Below are 15,285 nucleotides of genomic sequence, written 5' to 3'. Positions count from 1 at the left end.
CAGCATGAATAGGATTGCAGCAAAAAAACTGAAACTTTTATTCTTTTTTTCACAATAAAATAAATTGAAATTGATTCTGAAATTTGTTTTTTTTTATATGATAAAACGGAAATTCATCTAGAAAATCTGAGTAAGTAGCAAGGTGAGATTTCCTTAATCAGTATTTACATTTTTTGGATATCAGTATTGTATCAAGAAGATTAAAAGAATCAGGAGTCAGGACTTCAGAAGGTCTTAAGGGGTTTGTTGTTGTTCAGTCGTTAAGTCGTGTCCGACTCTTCGTGACCCCATGGACCATAGCACACCAGGCCTTCTTGTCCTCCGCTCTCTCCCAGAGTGTGCTCAAGTTCATATTCATTGCATCCATGATGCTATCTAGCCATCTCATCCTCTGCTGTCCCCTTCTCCTTTTGCCTTCAATCTTTCCCAGCATCAGGGTGTTTTCCAGGGAGTTTTCTCTTCGTATTAGGTGGCCAATATATTTGAGCTTCAGCTTCAGTATCTGTCCTTCCAATGAGCAGTCAGGGTTGATTTCCTTTAGGATGGACTGATTGGACCTCCTTGCAGTCCAGGGGACTCGTAAGAGTCTTCTCCAGCACCACAGTTTGAAAGCATCAATTCTTCGGCGCTCAGCCTTCCTTATAGTCCAGCTCTCACAGCCATACGTTGCTACTGGGAAAACCATAGCTTTGATTATACGGACCTTTATCGGCAAGGTGATGTCTCTGCTTCTTACTACACTGTCTAGGTTTGCCATAGCTTTCCTCCCAAGGAGCAAGCATCTTTTAATTTCATGGCTACAGTCACCATCTGCGGTGATCTTGGAGCCCAAGAAAATAAAATCTGCCACTGCTTCCATTTCTTCCCCTTCTATATGCCAGGAAGTGATGGGGCCAGATGCCATGATCTTCGTTTTTTAATGTTGAGTTTCAAACCAGCTTTTGCACTCTCCACTTTCACCCTCAACAAGAGGCTCTTTAGATCCTCTTCACTTTCTGCCATTAGGGTGGTATCGTCTGCATATCGGAGGTTGTTGAGAATTCTCCCGGCAATTTTAATTCTGACCTGTGATTCATCCAACCCGGCATTTCTCATGATGTACTCTGCATATAAGTTAAATAAGCAGGGAGACAACATGCAGCCTTGTCGTACTCCTTTCCCAATTTGGAACTAATCGGTTGTTCCATGTCTGGTTCTTACTGTTGCTTCTTGTCCCTCGTACAGGTTTCTCAGGAGACAGGTAAGGTGGTCTGGAACTCCCATCTCTTTAAGAATTTGCCACAGTTTGTTGTGATCCACACAATCAAAGGCTTTAGCGTAGTCAATGAAGCAGAAATAGATGTTTTTCTGGAATTCTCTTGCTTTCTCCATGATCCAGTGAATGTTGGCGATTTGATCTCTAGTTCCTCTGCCTCTTCGAAACCCAGCTTGTACTTCCGGTAGTTCTCGGTTCACATACTGCTGAAGCCAAGGTTGTAGGATTTTGAGCATAACCTTGCTGGCATGTGAAATGAGCGCAATTGTGTGGTAGTTTGTACACTCTTTGGCATTGCCCTTCTTTGGAATTGGAACGTAAACTGACCTTTTCCAGTCTTGTGGCCACTGTTGAGTGTTCCAAATTTGTTGGCATATTGAGTGCAGCACTTTAACAGCATCATCTTTTAGGATTTTAAATAGCTCAGCTGGAATACTGTCATCTCCGCTAGCTTTGTTGTTAGTAATGCTTCCTTAGGCCCACTTGCCTTCACTCTCTAGGATGTCTGGCTCAAGTTCAGTGACCGCACTATCATGGCTATCAGGGACATTAAGACCTTTCCTGTATAGTTCTTCTGTGTATTCTTGCCACCTCTTCTTAATCTCATCTGCTTCTGTTAGGTCCCTGCCTTCTTTCTCCTTTATCATGCCTGTCTTTGCACAAAACGTTCCCTTGAGATCTCCGATTTTCTTGAAAAGATCTCTAGTCTTTCCCATTCTGTTGTTTTCCTCGATTTCTTTGCATTGTTCATTTAAGAAGGCCTTCTTGTCTCTCCTTGCTATTCTCTGGAACTCTGCATTCAGTTGGCTATATCTTCCCCTTTCTCCCTTGCTTTTCGCTTCCCTTCTTTCCTCAGCTACTTGTAAAGCCTCATCAGACAGCCACTTTGCTTTCTTGCTTTTCTTTTTCTTTGGGATGGATTTCGTTGCTGCCTCCTGAACAATGTTACAGACCTCTGTCCATAGTTCCTCAGGCACTCTGTCTATCAGGTCTAATCCCTTAAATCCATTCCTCACCTCCACTGTATATTCAGAAGGGATATGATTTAGGTCATACCTGAATGGTTTAGTGGTTTTCCCGACGTTCTTCAATTTAAGCCGAAATTTTGCAAGAAGCAGCTCATGATCTGAGCCACAGTCAGCTCCAGGTCTTGTTTTTTACTGACTGTATAGAGCTTCCCCATCTTTGGCTGCAAAAGACATAATCAATCTGATTTCGATATTGACCATCTGGTGATGTCCGTGTGTATAGTCACCTCTTGTGCTGCTGGAAAAGAGTGTTTGCTATGATCAGCATGTTCTCTTGGCAAAACTCTATTAGCCTTTGTCCTGCTTCATTTTGTACACCAAGGCCATGCTTGCCTGTTATCCCGGTGATTTCTTCTTGACTTCCTAATTTAGCATTCCAATCCCTTATGATGAAGAGGACATCTTGCCATCTCATGTTTGACCACCTCCATCTGATCTTGATTCATTGACCTTACATTCCAGGTTCCTAAATAATATTGTTCTTTACAGCATCGGATTTTCTTTTCACCACCAGACACATCCACAGCTGAGTGTCCTTTCGGCTTTGGCCCAGCCGCTTCACTCTTTCTGGTGCTACTTGGAAATTCCCTCTGCTCTTCCCCAGTAGTATATTGGACACCTTCCGACCTGAGGGGCTCATCTTCCGGCGTCATCTCTTTTAGACTTGTGATACGTTCCATGGGATTTTCTTGGCAAGAATACTGGAGTGGGTTGCCATTTCCTTCTCCAGTGGACCACATTTTGTCAGAACTCTCTGCCATGACCTGTCCGTCTTGGGTGGCCCTGAACGGCATAGCTTATGGCTTCACTGAGTTACGCAAGCCCCTTCACCACAACAAGGCAGCGTGGAAAAGATTTTAAAACAATCAAAATTTCAGCATTACAATAGACTCATAGGAGTAATATATATCACAGACATTCATTAGATATACATCTGAAATAATTTTAGTACATTGTTATTGTTTTGGATTATAAACTTTACCATAAAATGTCCTGGGATATTTTTTTTTTTTTTATGAAGGGTGGTATACAAATATTATAAATACTGAAACTGAGAAGCAGAATTAGTATTATACAATAATTAGGATACAAATAATATCTGGAAACAGTAAAAATGGTTGCTGGAGATGTGATAAGATGAATAGTGAATTTCTATACATTTGGTAGAATGTTAAGCATGTTCAGTTCTACTGGAAAAACATTGTTAAAAATGGGAAAGATATTACTGGTTATGAGTCCCATGGTGATTTTGTTGGATTTCTTGGGTTGCTATAGGAAAAGAGTATAGATCTCTTGAAGGAGATTTATTAATTGTTGCACAAATTTCTAGCAAAATACTGGAAAACAGATATAGCTACCTACAGTAAAGGAATGGACCTGAAAATTATTCCATACTGTGCTGACAAATCAACTGAGTCACATTATATGTTTTTGGGAAATAACAATTTATTCAGTAGTTTCTCTTGTAGCACATTCCTTCATCTTATTTTGGAATAGGGTTAAAAAATAAATAAAATGGAAATGTTAGACAAGATACTGACTAGGGTCTGAACTATAAATATATAGTTCCAAAGCATATTATTATTAGTTTGTAACATTATACTTTTTATTGTATCATTTTCCTGTCAATGAAAATGTAAAATTTAGACAAGCAGGGGTCATTTTAACCTTTAAAGTCCTTCCGCCTAATTATTATGGTTGGACTACTGGCTTTTTTCCAGGTAACTGGGCAGCAGTCCAGTATCATTGTTTTCTGGTCAAAAGGCACATTATAAATGCCTAAATCATGTCTGTAGATAGCTTGGCCCTTTCAGTGCATGCCTATGAATTATAATTCATCTATGTTATTTATAGCTGACTATTTTTAAACGCTAATCGACTTGGATCATACATTTGCATCTTGAATATAAATTCAGGTACAACTCACTGACCGGGTGCAGACAACACGCCACAGCTCATCGTGGGTTATTTAATCCGTGACAAACTGCGCCACCCATGACCATCATTTTGAACATGCACCCCCCACTCGGGGATTCTCATGTCATGAAAACCCAGCGAGTGTGGGTTTTGCAAGGCCTGTTTCACCCTCGCAAAGCCCAAGCTCACCGGCTTCGCACCACACCACAACCCTGAGCAGAGCTTGCGTATTGAAATGGTGGCTGCACACTTCACATGTGCTGCAGCTTCACTGCGTCGTATCATGTGAACAGCCCCCCTGGGAACAGCGTCGTAAACCTCACCTGGGGTTTTGAGTTTTTCCCTCCTTGGTTTGATGTTATGTTTTTAATATCCTGAACATTTAGAGAAAAACCAAGACTTTGACAATGCCCTACAGATAGTAGTGGTCACTGCTAATTTCACAGTTAAAGCAACCGGACTAAAGAACCAAATTCTAGAATCTCAGCTACTTCTTAGACTCATATGCCTCATGTTTTCCTCTGATAGTACTCAGACCTGGTACATCCTTTATCTCAGTGGGACTATTGGTGCTGGCAGAGAAAGGGCCCACATGATGTGGGTCATCGACATTAACAGGAAGCGTTAATGTGCCATGCTGCCAACATAGAGAGCCAGACACAAGGGAAATGCAACTGCTCCGCCAAGGTAATGTATGAACCAGGCACACTGAAGCAACTGCAATAACTGAAAGGCACCCACTATTTCCGTGTGCCTCTAAAATTAACACTGTGGTATATAAGTAGAACAATCATAGTGTTTTTCATGCTGTGCTGTCTATCACTATTTAAGAACTCTTCACAATTAGGAAAATGGCTACTCTTGTGAGATAATGGTTTGATCAACAAGTTCAGAGCTGTGGGGAATTTTGAAGGAGTCCAGCATGTCTTGGAGCTTCTCTACACAGAAATGATTTCAGATAATTATATAGAAACATGGGCCCAAAGCGGCTTGGGGCCTGTTCTGTAGTGCACTTTGCATAACAGTTAATCTAGCTTTCTTCAAACCTTGCTCAGCACATTTACTGAAAGTATTACAAGCATTTCTAGGACTACAAGCATTATTAGAACATAAAGGATTCATTTGCTGTACATTAAGACTATATATGTATGTATCTATGTATGTAAAGTAAGTAAGTAAGAAAGAGAATGTGGTTACCGGAGACCACTCCTGAGCCAACCACTTAGGACAATCAAAAATGTTGCAGGGCTGGACAATGGGCATCTTGGGAGTATACATGCACTTCCACTCCTCCACAGAGCTGACAAGCCCCTGGATGTCTTCTTCCACACAGGAGACTGTGCGGCTCTGAATGCCCCCTCCACAAGAGGAAGAGCAGGCAGTCCATGGAGTGCTCTCCCACCTGCAAAACAAGATGCCAGTTAGGGAAAAGGCACAGGACTTGAGCTATCTAACTGCATATGCTTTACTATATATTTTTGCATTTCCCCAGTAGTAGCAGGAAAGCACAACTATGCCAGTAGCTAGAACCCTTAACAGTCCACCAGTCAGTACTTTACCTCCTAATGTCCAATTGAGACAACATGATTTAGCTGGTTAACTAAAGAGTTTGCAGCATGGCAACAGTGAAAGAAGGCCATGAAAAAGCCATGGATTCAGTATGCTATGGTATTTTCCTGCAAGAGGAAAAGGGGAATGTCACTTATCAGCAACAGTGAACATACAACTTTATAAAGCAAACAAAACCCAGCTGCATTGAGTGCCTATTGGCAGAAAGGTGGGATATAAACAGAATAAGTTAAAGGATAGGGGCCCAATTTCCACATTTTTGTAAGGAAAGAAATCTGGTGATGTAAACATGCATGCACTAATCACAACTGAGATTGTGAGGAAAATATTTTTCCATCTAAACTTGGGGTGTTTCCAGATGGAGAGGTCCTAGTGCTACCAATCAAAAGACAATGGCTGAGGTCACACAACACCATGGCTTATTAACCATGAACAACTCATGAAGAGAACCCATGGTTTGTTGTTGAGTTGCAAACTGTGGTTTGTTTGTGGTTAACAACCCATGGTTTATTAGTGCAGCTGGGTTCATACAGCACAACAACCCATGGTTCAACAACCCACACTCAACCCATAGTCAACCTTGAGTATGAGTTGTCATGTTGTGTGAACCCAGCCACTGTGGAGCTCTTCCATCTTTCTCTCCTTAACAGATTTTCTGAGTTAAGAAAAAAGATGGAACAAGCAGTGGGAAAATGTGGGATGGTTTCAAATGGAAGATGACACTGTCCACATGCTCCCTTTAACATTCCACAGGGTGAATTGCACAATACAAGCCTCATCTTTTTCTACTTGAATTTAAAAACATGTAAAGTGTGAATGTGAACTAGCTCTCTGTTTGTAGAATCTCCCCCCCCCCCCGCCCCACCACCACCACCACAACATTGTTTCCTGGAGTACTTGTTTATATGTTGCATTTGCTGTGGTGGGAGGGCAAGGGTGGTGAGATGGCAACAGGTTCTCAGGGGGGCACAAATTGCCACCCTTCCCCATGTGCCACCTGAGGTGGGGGGATTTATCCTGCCTCATTAGAGGGCCGGTCCTGTTAGTTGTGGCACAGGGAGGCTGAACGGGAGATCTCAACAAATTAGATGGAGAGACCACCTATGAGCAGAGCTCCCATGGGAATGTCATATTCTGCCCTCCCCCTTCTGTGGGCTTTTTGGAGGGATCTAACCCCAAGACTTTAACTGACTGGTCAGCAATCAAAGGGCTGCTTTGAGAAGGGAGTGGGGGGTAATGGGCCAAGTCTTTAGTTCCTAACCATCCCCCTTGTAGCTCACTGGCAAGCCCAATTACTGCAACTGAGACCACAACTGCCTCCACATTCCTCATTTTCGCACTGGCAAGGGGGGTGGATGGGAGGGAACATTCCCACAAAGAGCTGGATTTAGCCCAGGGAACTCCAACGGCTGATTCCTACTTTAACTGGACTCAGGAGCTCTGTTTATGCAACTCCCTACTCTTGAATGTTCTTGAGTATATTCCCAATTATAAGTATACTCAGTTACATGCATTGAGTATACGCTCAATGCATATAAGGGAGGCAGGACCATGCCTACAGGTCCTGCACCAAACATTGCTACCAATACCCACATATTATATGTATTGTCTGAAAAGGGGAATCCATGCATGTACTGGTGTAGAGCCTTCTGGCGATTGGGAGCCTTGATCATGCAGGGTTCCCTAATGAATGGACAGCCTATAAGCATTCAGCTGTACTCATGTAGGCTCCCCTTTCAAACTTCATGTCAAACTGCAGACACTGAGGGTGAGGATGGCAGGTGTAGTCCCACTTCTCCATCTACTGGTTTGCACAACCAAGAAGCAGCCCACTGTTGCCTATTTAAGCCATGGTGGGCTGCTGTGCATGTGGGTGGCCATTCTGTATATTCATTTTGAATATTCAAGCCATGACTGCAGCTTGTTGTGTCATCCAAATCTGGTGAGGGTGGGTTGTTGGCATGGTTATCGAACCACCCACAACCCTAAAACAGCCCATGGGTTCTAGGTGGTTTGTTAGCTACAGCAACAACCCACCCTTGCCAGGTTCAGATGACATGACAAGCTGCAGTTGAATATTCAAGAGTCTCCACCACAACCCACTGTGGCTTGAATAAGCCACAGTGGAATGCCATGATCATGTGAACACAGTCACTGAGTGTATGAGGGAGGAATTGTATGAACAGGGCTACCACCAATGTGAAACTAACAAAGGACTTCTCCAGACTTGAGATTAGCCAGTTTCAGGTCCCATGCAAGTCCTTTTTTGGCAGGCTGACTGACCACTTCACTCTTTCCCATGTGCTAAAAGGAGGAGACAGTAGCAGTAAGCAGAGCTACCATCTCCCACAGCAAAACTAGTTTCCTCTTCTGTTAAGTATGGGGCTGGATATCTTGCTGTTGCTTGTGAATTGAAGGACAAGTCTGCAAAGGCTAAACTGTTGTCAGGGCACACTTTGAACTGATCATTGAGATAAAGCCTATAAGTGTGTAGGGAGGATTCCAAAATCAACCGTCAAGAAACAGACAGTTGAGATGTGATCCACTTGCCTTTGAAATTTTACACATTGATTTTAATAGATGCTGATTGCATTGTTGGAGTGGCAAATCTGACAAGGCATAGTTACTGGGGAGTAAACTCCATTGCACAGTGGGACTTACTTCTGAGTAAACATGCTTAGAATTGCACAATAAAAAAAAAGAATTTGGTACATATATGAGATCACACATTCAATATGATTCTGTTGCTCCAAAGCACAGGACTAAAACCAATGCAGGAAAGCAAATTTCAGCCAAACATTAAGAAAATCTTCCTAATGGTAAGATCTGTTCGACAGTAGAGCAGATGGCCTCCAGGGGTGATGGGCTTCCCTTCGCTGGAGACATTTGGACAGGGGCTGGATGGCCATCTGTAACAGTTGCTGTAGCTGCATCCTGCATTGCAGATTCTGCATTGAGCAGGGGTTGGCCTTGATGACCGTCAATGCAACTTCCTACTCTAAAAGCAGCATCAGGCCATCATTGTGACAACCACTGGCTGAAAGAGAAGAATTGTCAGAGTTCCCAATTATGTCCATACTGGGAGCTCTGGCTCACTATCAGTTATCAAACCTGGAAAATAAGCCAGGATATTTTTGTTTGTTAACTGAAATGGAGCCTGAGTTCCTTTGTTTGACTATAATGGGAAACTCTGGTTTAATACAGGATTTTTTGCATCAAAGTTGGTGTGGAGGGGAGGAGGTAAGAGAGGATTGTTCGATGGTGGCACTCATTCCCACCAACATAAGCCGTGGTTTATGAAGCTCTGAATGACCATCCAAGTGAATTGCTGATCTGAGTGACAACTATAGTACTGCTGCTAGCTGTTTAGGACACGTCATTTTCTAAGGTGAGCTTAAGGGCGCAATCCTATCAGGATAGGTGGCTGCCTATGAACTTGGAGGCAACTGCCTAGCCAATGCAGGGCAGAAGAAGCATGGAGGGGATTGTCTCCTCCACGCTTTAGCCGCCCTGCATTTACGGCTAGACAGCCGATTTTGGCTGTCTAGCCGTGGGACCCCGGAGCACAGGAAGCAGCAGCCACACGACATGTAGGATGTGTTGTACCAGCATTTCCAACTTCCCCACCCCGACACTCCCCCAGGAATGCCCCATTTTTGCCACTCCGTGCTCCTCTTCTGAGCATGGACTGTGGGGCCGTTCCATGCTGCCTGCAAAGCAGCACGGGAAGGGGTGGAGGTTGGTTCTCAGGGAAGGCTGGTTCTCAGGCTTCGAGGTCAGTTCCCTGGAACTGACCTATCCTATGGCCATCTAGCCACTGACTAGCAGCCATAGGATTGCTCCCCAAGTGACTGGATCAAACAAATTTTTTATGTAGCAGTATCTGCAACAACTATCAACAGTACCAATAAACATAGTTAATACTGAAGTAGCAGAAGAACTACATTTCAGGCTGTTCTAAGACACACAGGAAGCTCCTGGATGTAGATTGTTATGCTTCTTTGGAACATGTCCAATTGTACTAGTTTCTGAACAAAAGTAAAACAGTGTTCTTTTTATATTTACAACTAATTTGCATTCCAATCCGAAATAGAATTATGCATTGGGATATTAGTGTAGCATTTCAAGATTAATAGTCACTTTGACTAAAAATGGATAATAATATATGCCTTAGGGACATACAACATACACACAGGTTTCTAGCCAATCAAGCTTCCTGCAATCAGCTGAATGCTTCAATAACTGGACTAAGAATTATTTCTGAATGAATGCATGCAAATACTTGTATAAGTAAAGTCAATAAGGCAAAGAGAATTAAATAATTATGCTTCATCATGGCAGTGGTTGCAGAAGAAGAGTTTAAGAATAGTCACTGTTTTTAAATAGCAAGTTTTCACCCAACTAAGAATAATCGATGTTGCTTAAAATATGAATATTTTAAATACTAGTTATAATGCCACATCATTGAACAAAAATGGCAAAAGAGCATTGATTGAGAAAATCTCTTTTATTGGCCCAATTAGGAATTAAAACTACTGTAATAACCTTACCTTATGTGTTAAAATTGGAGCTGCCGGTATAACTGGCTATGTAATCCATTCAAATTCAGTGTCTTGATTTTGAGTATATAAGTGAGGGTAATAATTCCGAAGAACAGAGACACTGTTTATTGTTATGAAAATTTATCTTAAATGCGATTCTTTAATCAACAGACAATGGGCAGCATCACATGGTGTCATTCCACAAACTCAAATAGTGCTAGCGGAGCTCTGCTGAATCTTTCTGTTGCACAACTGGATGCACATTACGCTTGTGCAAGTGGTTGCACAAGTGGTTGCACAACTAGTTGCGCAATGCATAATGTGCAGCGGAATGTACAATGGGTTGCACAACCATGCTTGCACAAATGTAATTTTAGTGGGATTCTCCTCTTGTGCACAGTTCAGAACCTACTTTCTACTAGCACAATGTCATTTGCGCTAACAGAATGAAACAGTTGGATATTGCCCTATAAACACCATTGTGAGAGAAATCCAATCAAACCTTTGCCCTTCATCATGAAACACTGTCACATGGAGAAAAGGAAGACTGTGCAAGACCTTGAAATGTCATCTCAGTCTCAAATGGACATTCCAGTAGACAAGATTCTGGCTTTTGTGTGATGGATAAGTATTCTGTATACTTGTCTGTCACACTAAGGAAGAAAAATTCAGCATTTACAGTCTTAGTTGCATGGAAAAGTAGAAAGCAACGCAGAAAACAAAAGACCAAACAGCAGACCCAGCACATGTGGTTTGTGGATGACTATCACTCTCTTTTAAAGTAACAAGAAAGCACAAGCCCATATCTGTACATTTATTTTACATGAAGTATTTGGTTTACATACCGAGGTAGAGGATGGTAGAGGTCATAGGGCATGATCTGCTTGTATCCGTCACTGTTAGGAACAATAATGCCAACCCTCTGAGTAGAAGGTACACACAATAAAATAAACACTAAATGATTACATTATACAAAAACACAGCATTAAAAAGATTATTAACTCATGCTACTCATGCTGCTACAAATCTAGGTAGAGACAAAACATGAGCCAAGCAACTGGACAGTGCAACACATCATTTCACTTTGCAAAAAAATTCATGAACTCACTGATGAATCAATTATAACTTTTTAGTCTTCCACGCATTTTAAAACTGCTTTTAGTGCTTCTAGTACTCTATTCTGCTGCTGGTTTTAATATGGTTTTATGATGTTGTAATGGTTTTATTTTTTGCTGTTGGTTTTATCTTTGTTTTATTCTGTCCTGCTTTTATTTTTTGTTTTAATGTTTGTATTGTTTGTTTTTAATATATTGTATGCTGCTCAGAGAACTTTGGTTATTGGGCAGTTTAAAAGTACAGTAAATGAATAAAAAATATGATTGGCACAATATAAACTTATTACCCAGAAAGAATTAGAGCACTGTTTCTAGAATTAAGAGAGAGAGAAATGAAAAAATGAATGTGTATTGTATGTATAGGCGAAAGAGCACTTCTCTGCTCTTACCCATCACAAACTGTATAGGATTTATTCCTCTCTATTGAAAATAAGCCCCTGCACTGAATGTTCACTGTCAGCCTTGGGAATTCAACCTATGAGAGGTGTGGAAAAAATTTGACCTGCTCATCATTATTTATTGAAAAATAAAAATACTCTCAGTTGATTGGTAGGGTTTAATCTGGTAATATCTCAATATGATCAAAAAATGTTGTCATCCCTGCTTAATCATGATGTTTAAGGATACTTCCACATATCACCCAACACATCAATGGAAATGGAAACAAGAAGCACAACAGGAAACACCCAATTAAAGAGGCACTTCCTTTTGTTCAGGTTTAGAGCTAGTACACATAGTCTACCATCAATCATAACTTGGACCATACCATGCCAAATATGTGGTTTCCAGATAATCAATAGTACCATTGCAAGTATCAATCACTTAACAATACAGGTGTGTTGAAGCACATTTACTAGATCACAGCTCATTCGCTTATGCATTAAACAAGTCCCAGTAAATAACCCAAATATCGGTTCTAGAGAAATGAATATTCCAAAAACTATACAGTCTGAGAGGCAAAATTATATATTCTTACTTATCACTCTTTCCAGCAAATAGTAAAAATAAACAACACAAGTGACATCAATAATTAGATCTACATACTGCAATAGCTTAGACCGAGTTAAGGTACTTATTAGGTTTTTGCTGTTTGTAGTTGCCACCCGCATGTACTGCTGATTGTTAAGAGTAGGGATGTCAGAGAATGCTGCCACGGATCTCGGTGAGGCCGAATGCCAGTGCATTCGGCCTCCCGAAATCCGTGGTGGAACGAAGCCCCCCACCCTGCCACACCCACGAAAGGCACGCGAAACGGAGCACTTACCTGCTGCCGTCCTCGCTGACTTGTGAATGGTGTCTGCGACTGCCATTCGCTTCCTCATTATAGCCGTGATAGGCTACGTAAATAATTACGTAGCCTATCATGGCTAATGCAGGGATGCCATTTGCTCCCCTGCGGAGGGCGTGATAGGCTACGCAAGTATTTACGTAACCTATCACGGCAAAAACAACAACAACAGCGGACACAAATGGCAGCGGCTATGGCGGCCGCCATTTGCGTCCCCTTTTTTTGCCGTTGTAGCCTACGTAAATATTTACATAAGCTATCACGGCAACATACAGGGACGCAAATGGCGGCGGCTATGGCTGCCGCCATTTGCATCCCTGCAGGCTGCCCAGCAGCCAGATGTTCAGCTGCGGGTGGCCCCAGCCGGTGGCTCTGCGGAATCTCCGCGGTGTGGAGCCAGCCGGAGAGAATTTTGGGGGGAGGGACGGAGCGCCTCCCTCCCACCGCGAATGTCACCCTTCGAAAAGGTAAGTGACTTTCGTACATCCCTAGTTAAGAGTGGGTTTGTTAGAGGCTTCAGTAGCAGTATATTTGCTAATGTGGGGCTCTAAATGCTTCGGGGGGTAGTGAGAAATCATACTGCTGTTTGAGACATGTCTTGACTAATCCTCAGCTTGATTGTATTGGCAATCCAGAAGAACTGAGCTGCACAGCCCTGTGGAGAGGAAGGTCAAAGGTAAGGAGGATGTGGCCTGTTGAAGGAGGCTTTCCTTCCCAGAATGTCTTGTGGGCCAGACTGGGGAACTTATGGGCCAGAGGTTCCCTACTGCTGATTCATATGGTTGACTTAAATGTCTGGAATAACCAAGCCACTTTAACCAGGGAAGCACATAAAACAACTGTAACTATGCACTGTATATGAGATGTATCACTGTATAATGTTCCTTTGTCACAAATCAAAATGGAAGATGAAAAAAAAAATTCAACAATTCTTCTCCTCAGGCTGATTTATTTTAATGTGGTAGATAAGATTCAATCTGTGGGAGAATAACAACTTTGGGGGATGGAAGATCTACTCTACAACAGCCTTGCAAAAGATACCCAGAAATGTTAGTAGCCTTTGCAAGTGTTTACTAGCCGGAAATGCATTCTTGTTGTAGTATTTTTGTGTGTGTGTCTAAAAGCAACAAAGAACCTAAAGCTTCTGTGTCTGATCTCTCTTGGAGGCAATTTATATTCCACACAAAGAACCAAGTGAGAGGCTCTTAAGAAGCAGAAGCCTGCTCTACATGAGCACTGTGGATTAGCCAACTCCAAATCAATTGGTCATGTTGGTTTAATGAATCCATTTTGACTCATTTCAAGAATCACTTTCGCTCAAGACATGTTTTACTCATGCATTTGATCCAAGTAGGTTCCTCATTTGCATGCTACCCATCTTTTCTCATTTCACGCTGCAGGGTACAGACAGGCGCCTGTGAGGTTGCTTATGATAAGGCAAATCATCTGCCTTTCTTTTCTATGTTAATTATAGCCTTTATACTGCTGTTACTAACTTAACTGAACATACCTTTTAACACCCTGCATGGCACCCCTTCACCCACCCTTTCTCTACTTGTCTTGACAAAGTCATCTTGTGCCTTCACTTCAAATACTTCTTCTTATTCTTATTATTCTTCTTATTCTTCTTATTCTTCTTATTCTTATTATTGGTTTTCATCTTTCCACCTACACCTGTGACAAATGAAAACAATCCTCCTGGCTTTTATGTGGAGAGTTTTAGTTCATCCATTTCCTCTTCTTACCCCCAACTCTTTACCACATACTTGATATGAACATGACAGCCAAGAGCAGATATATGACTCACTATGAAATGACTGCACTCAGGAAAGAGATGAAGAGCCTACTTGGTCACCACTAGGGCTGTGCATTGCTTCGGTGCTGAATCTAAACATCAAAGCGAATCGGGCTGCTTCGGGGGTGCCTTGTTCAAATCTAAAGTGTATCAGTTAGAGATGGTGGAGAATTCCGCCACAAATTCCAATGAGGCTGGATTCTTAGAATCCGGTCCCCCCGGAGTCCATGATGGAACGGACCATCCCAGCCCGCCACCCCATGAAGTCCGACCCGGCCAGATCCTACCTGGCAGGCTGGCATTACTGGCTCCGGATCTGGCCGGGCCCATGCAAAATGGCATCCGGCATAGCGGACGCCATTTGCATCCGTCCCTTTTTGCCGTGTCAGGCTACATAAATCTTTACGTAGCCTATCACGGCCAAAGGGAGGCACACAAATGGTGTAGTGGACACCACTTGCGTGCCTCCCTTTGGCCGTGATAGGCTACGTAAAGATTTACATAGCCTATCACAGCAAAAAGGGAAGGACGCAATGCAAATGGTGTCTGCTATGCCGGACGCCATTTGCATCTGTAGACCAGCCATGGCCGGAAGTCCGGCAGCAGCTGGCCCCGGCCGGCGGCTCCGCGGACTTGCTGCGGAGCAGAGCTGGCTGGGGAGGATTCTGGGGGGGGGAGGACCGGATCGCCTCCCCCCTGCAGACCCCCCAGCGGACCCAGGTAGGTGGGATCCATACACCCCTAGTATCAATTCAGCACCGAGGTGGTCTGAAGCAA

At 42.7% G+C, this 15,285-nt stretch overlaps 1 protein-coding gene across 1 annotated transcript in view; it reads right to left on the bottom strand.

Moving 5' to 3' along the window:
* The window catches only part of ADAMTSL1 (ADAMTS like 1), a 372,341-nt gene that overhangs the window by 166,720 nt on the left and 190,336 nt on the right, over positions 1 to 15,285 (bottom strand). The window contains exons 10-11 of the mRNA XM_084832134.1: positions 11,156 to 11,206; positions 5,398 to 5,602 (exon numbers count right to left, since the gene is read on the bottom strand). Coding sequence (XP_084688260.1) covers positions 5,398 to 5,602; positions 11,156 to 11,206 — 256 coding nt within the window. The remainder of the gene's footprint in view (positions 1 to 5,397; positions 5,603 to 11,155; positions 11,207 to 15,285) is intronic.

This window comes from Heloderma suspectum, chromosome 2, assembly GCF_057233095.1.
Source record: "Heloderma suspectum isolate Gila_16-S chromosome 2, 16-S_ref, whole genome shotgun sequence".
Classification (NCBI taxonomy): domain Eukaryota; kingdom Metazoa; phylum Chordata; class Lepidosauria; order Squamata; family Helodermatidae; genus Heloderma; species Heloderma suspectum.
Note: the sequence above shows the minus strand (reverse complement) of the source record. Positions and strands in the feature narration are given on the sequence as shown.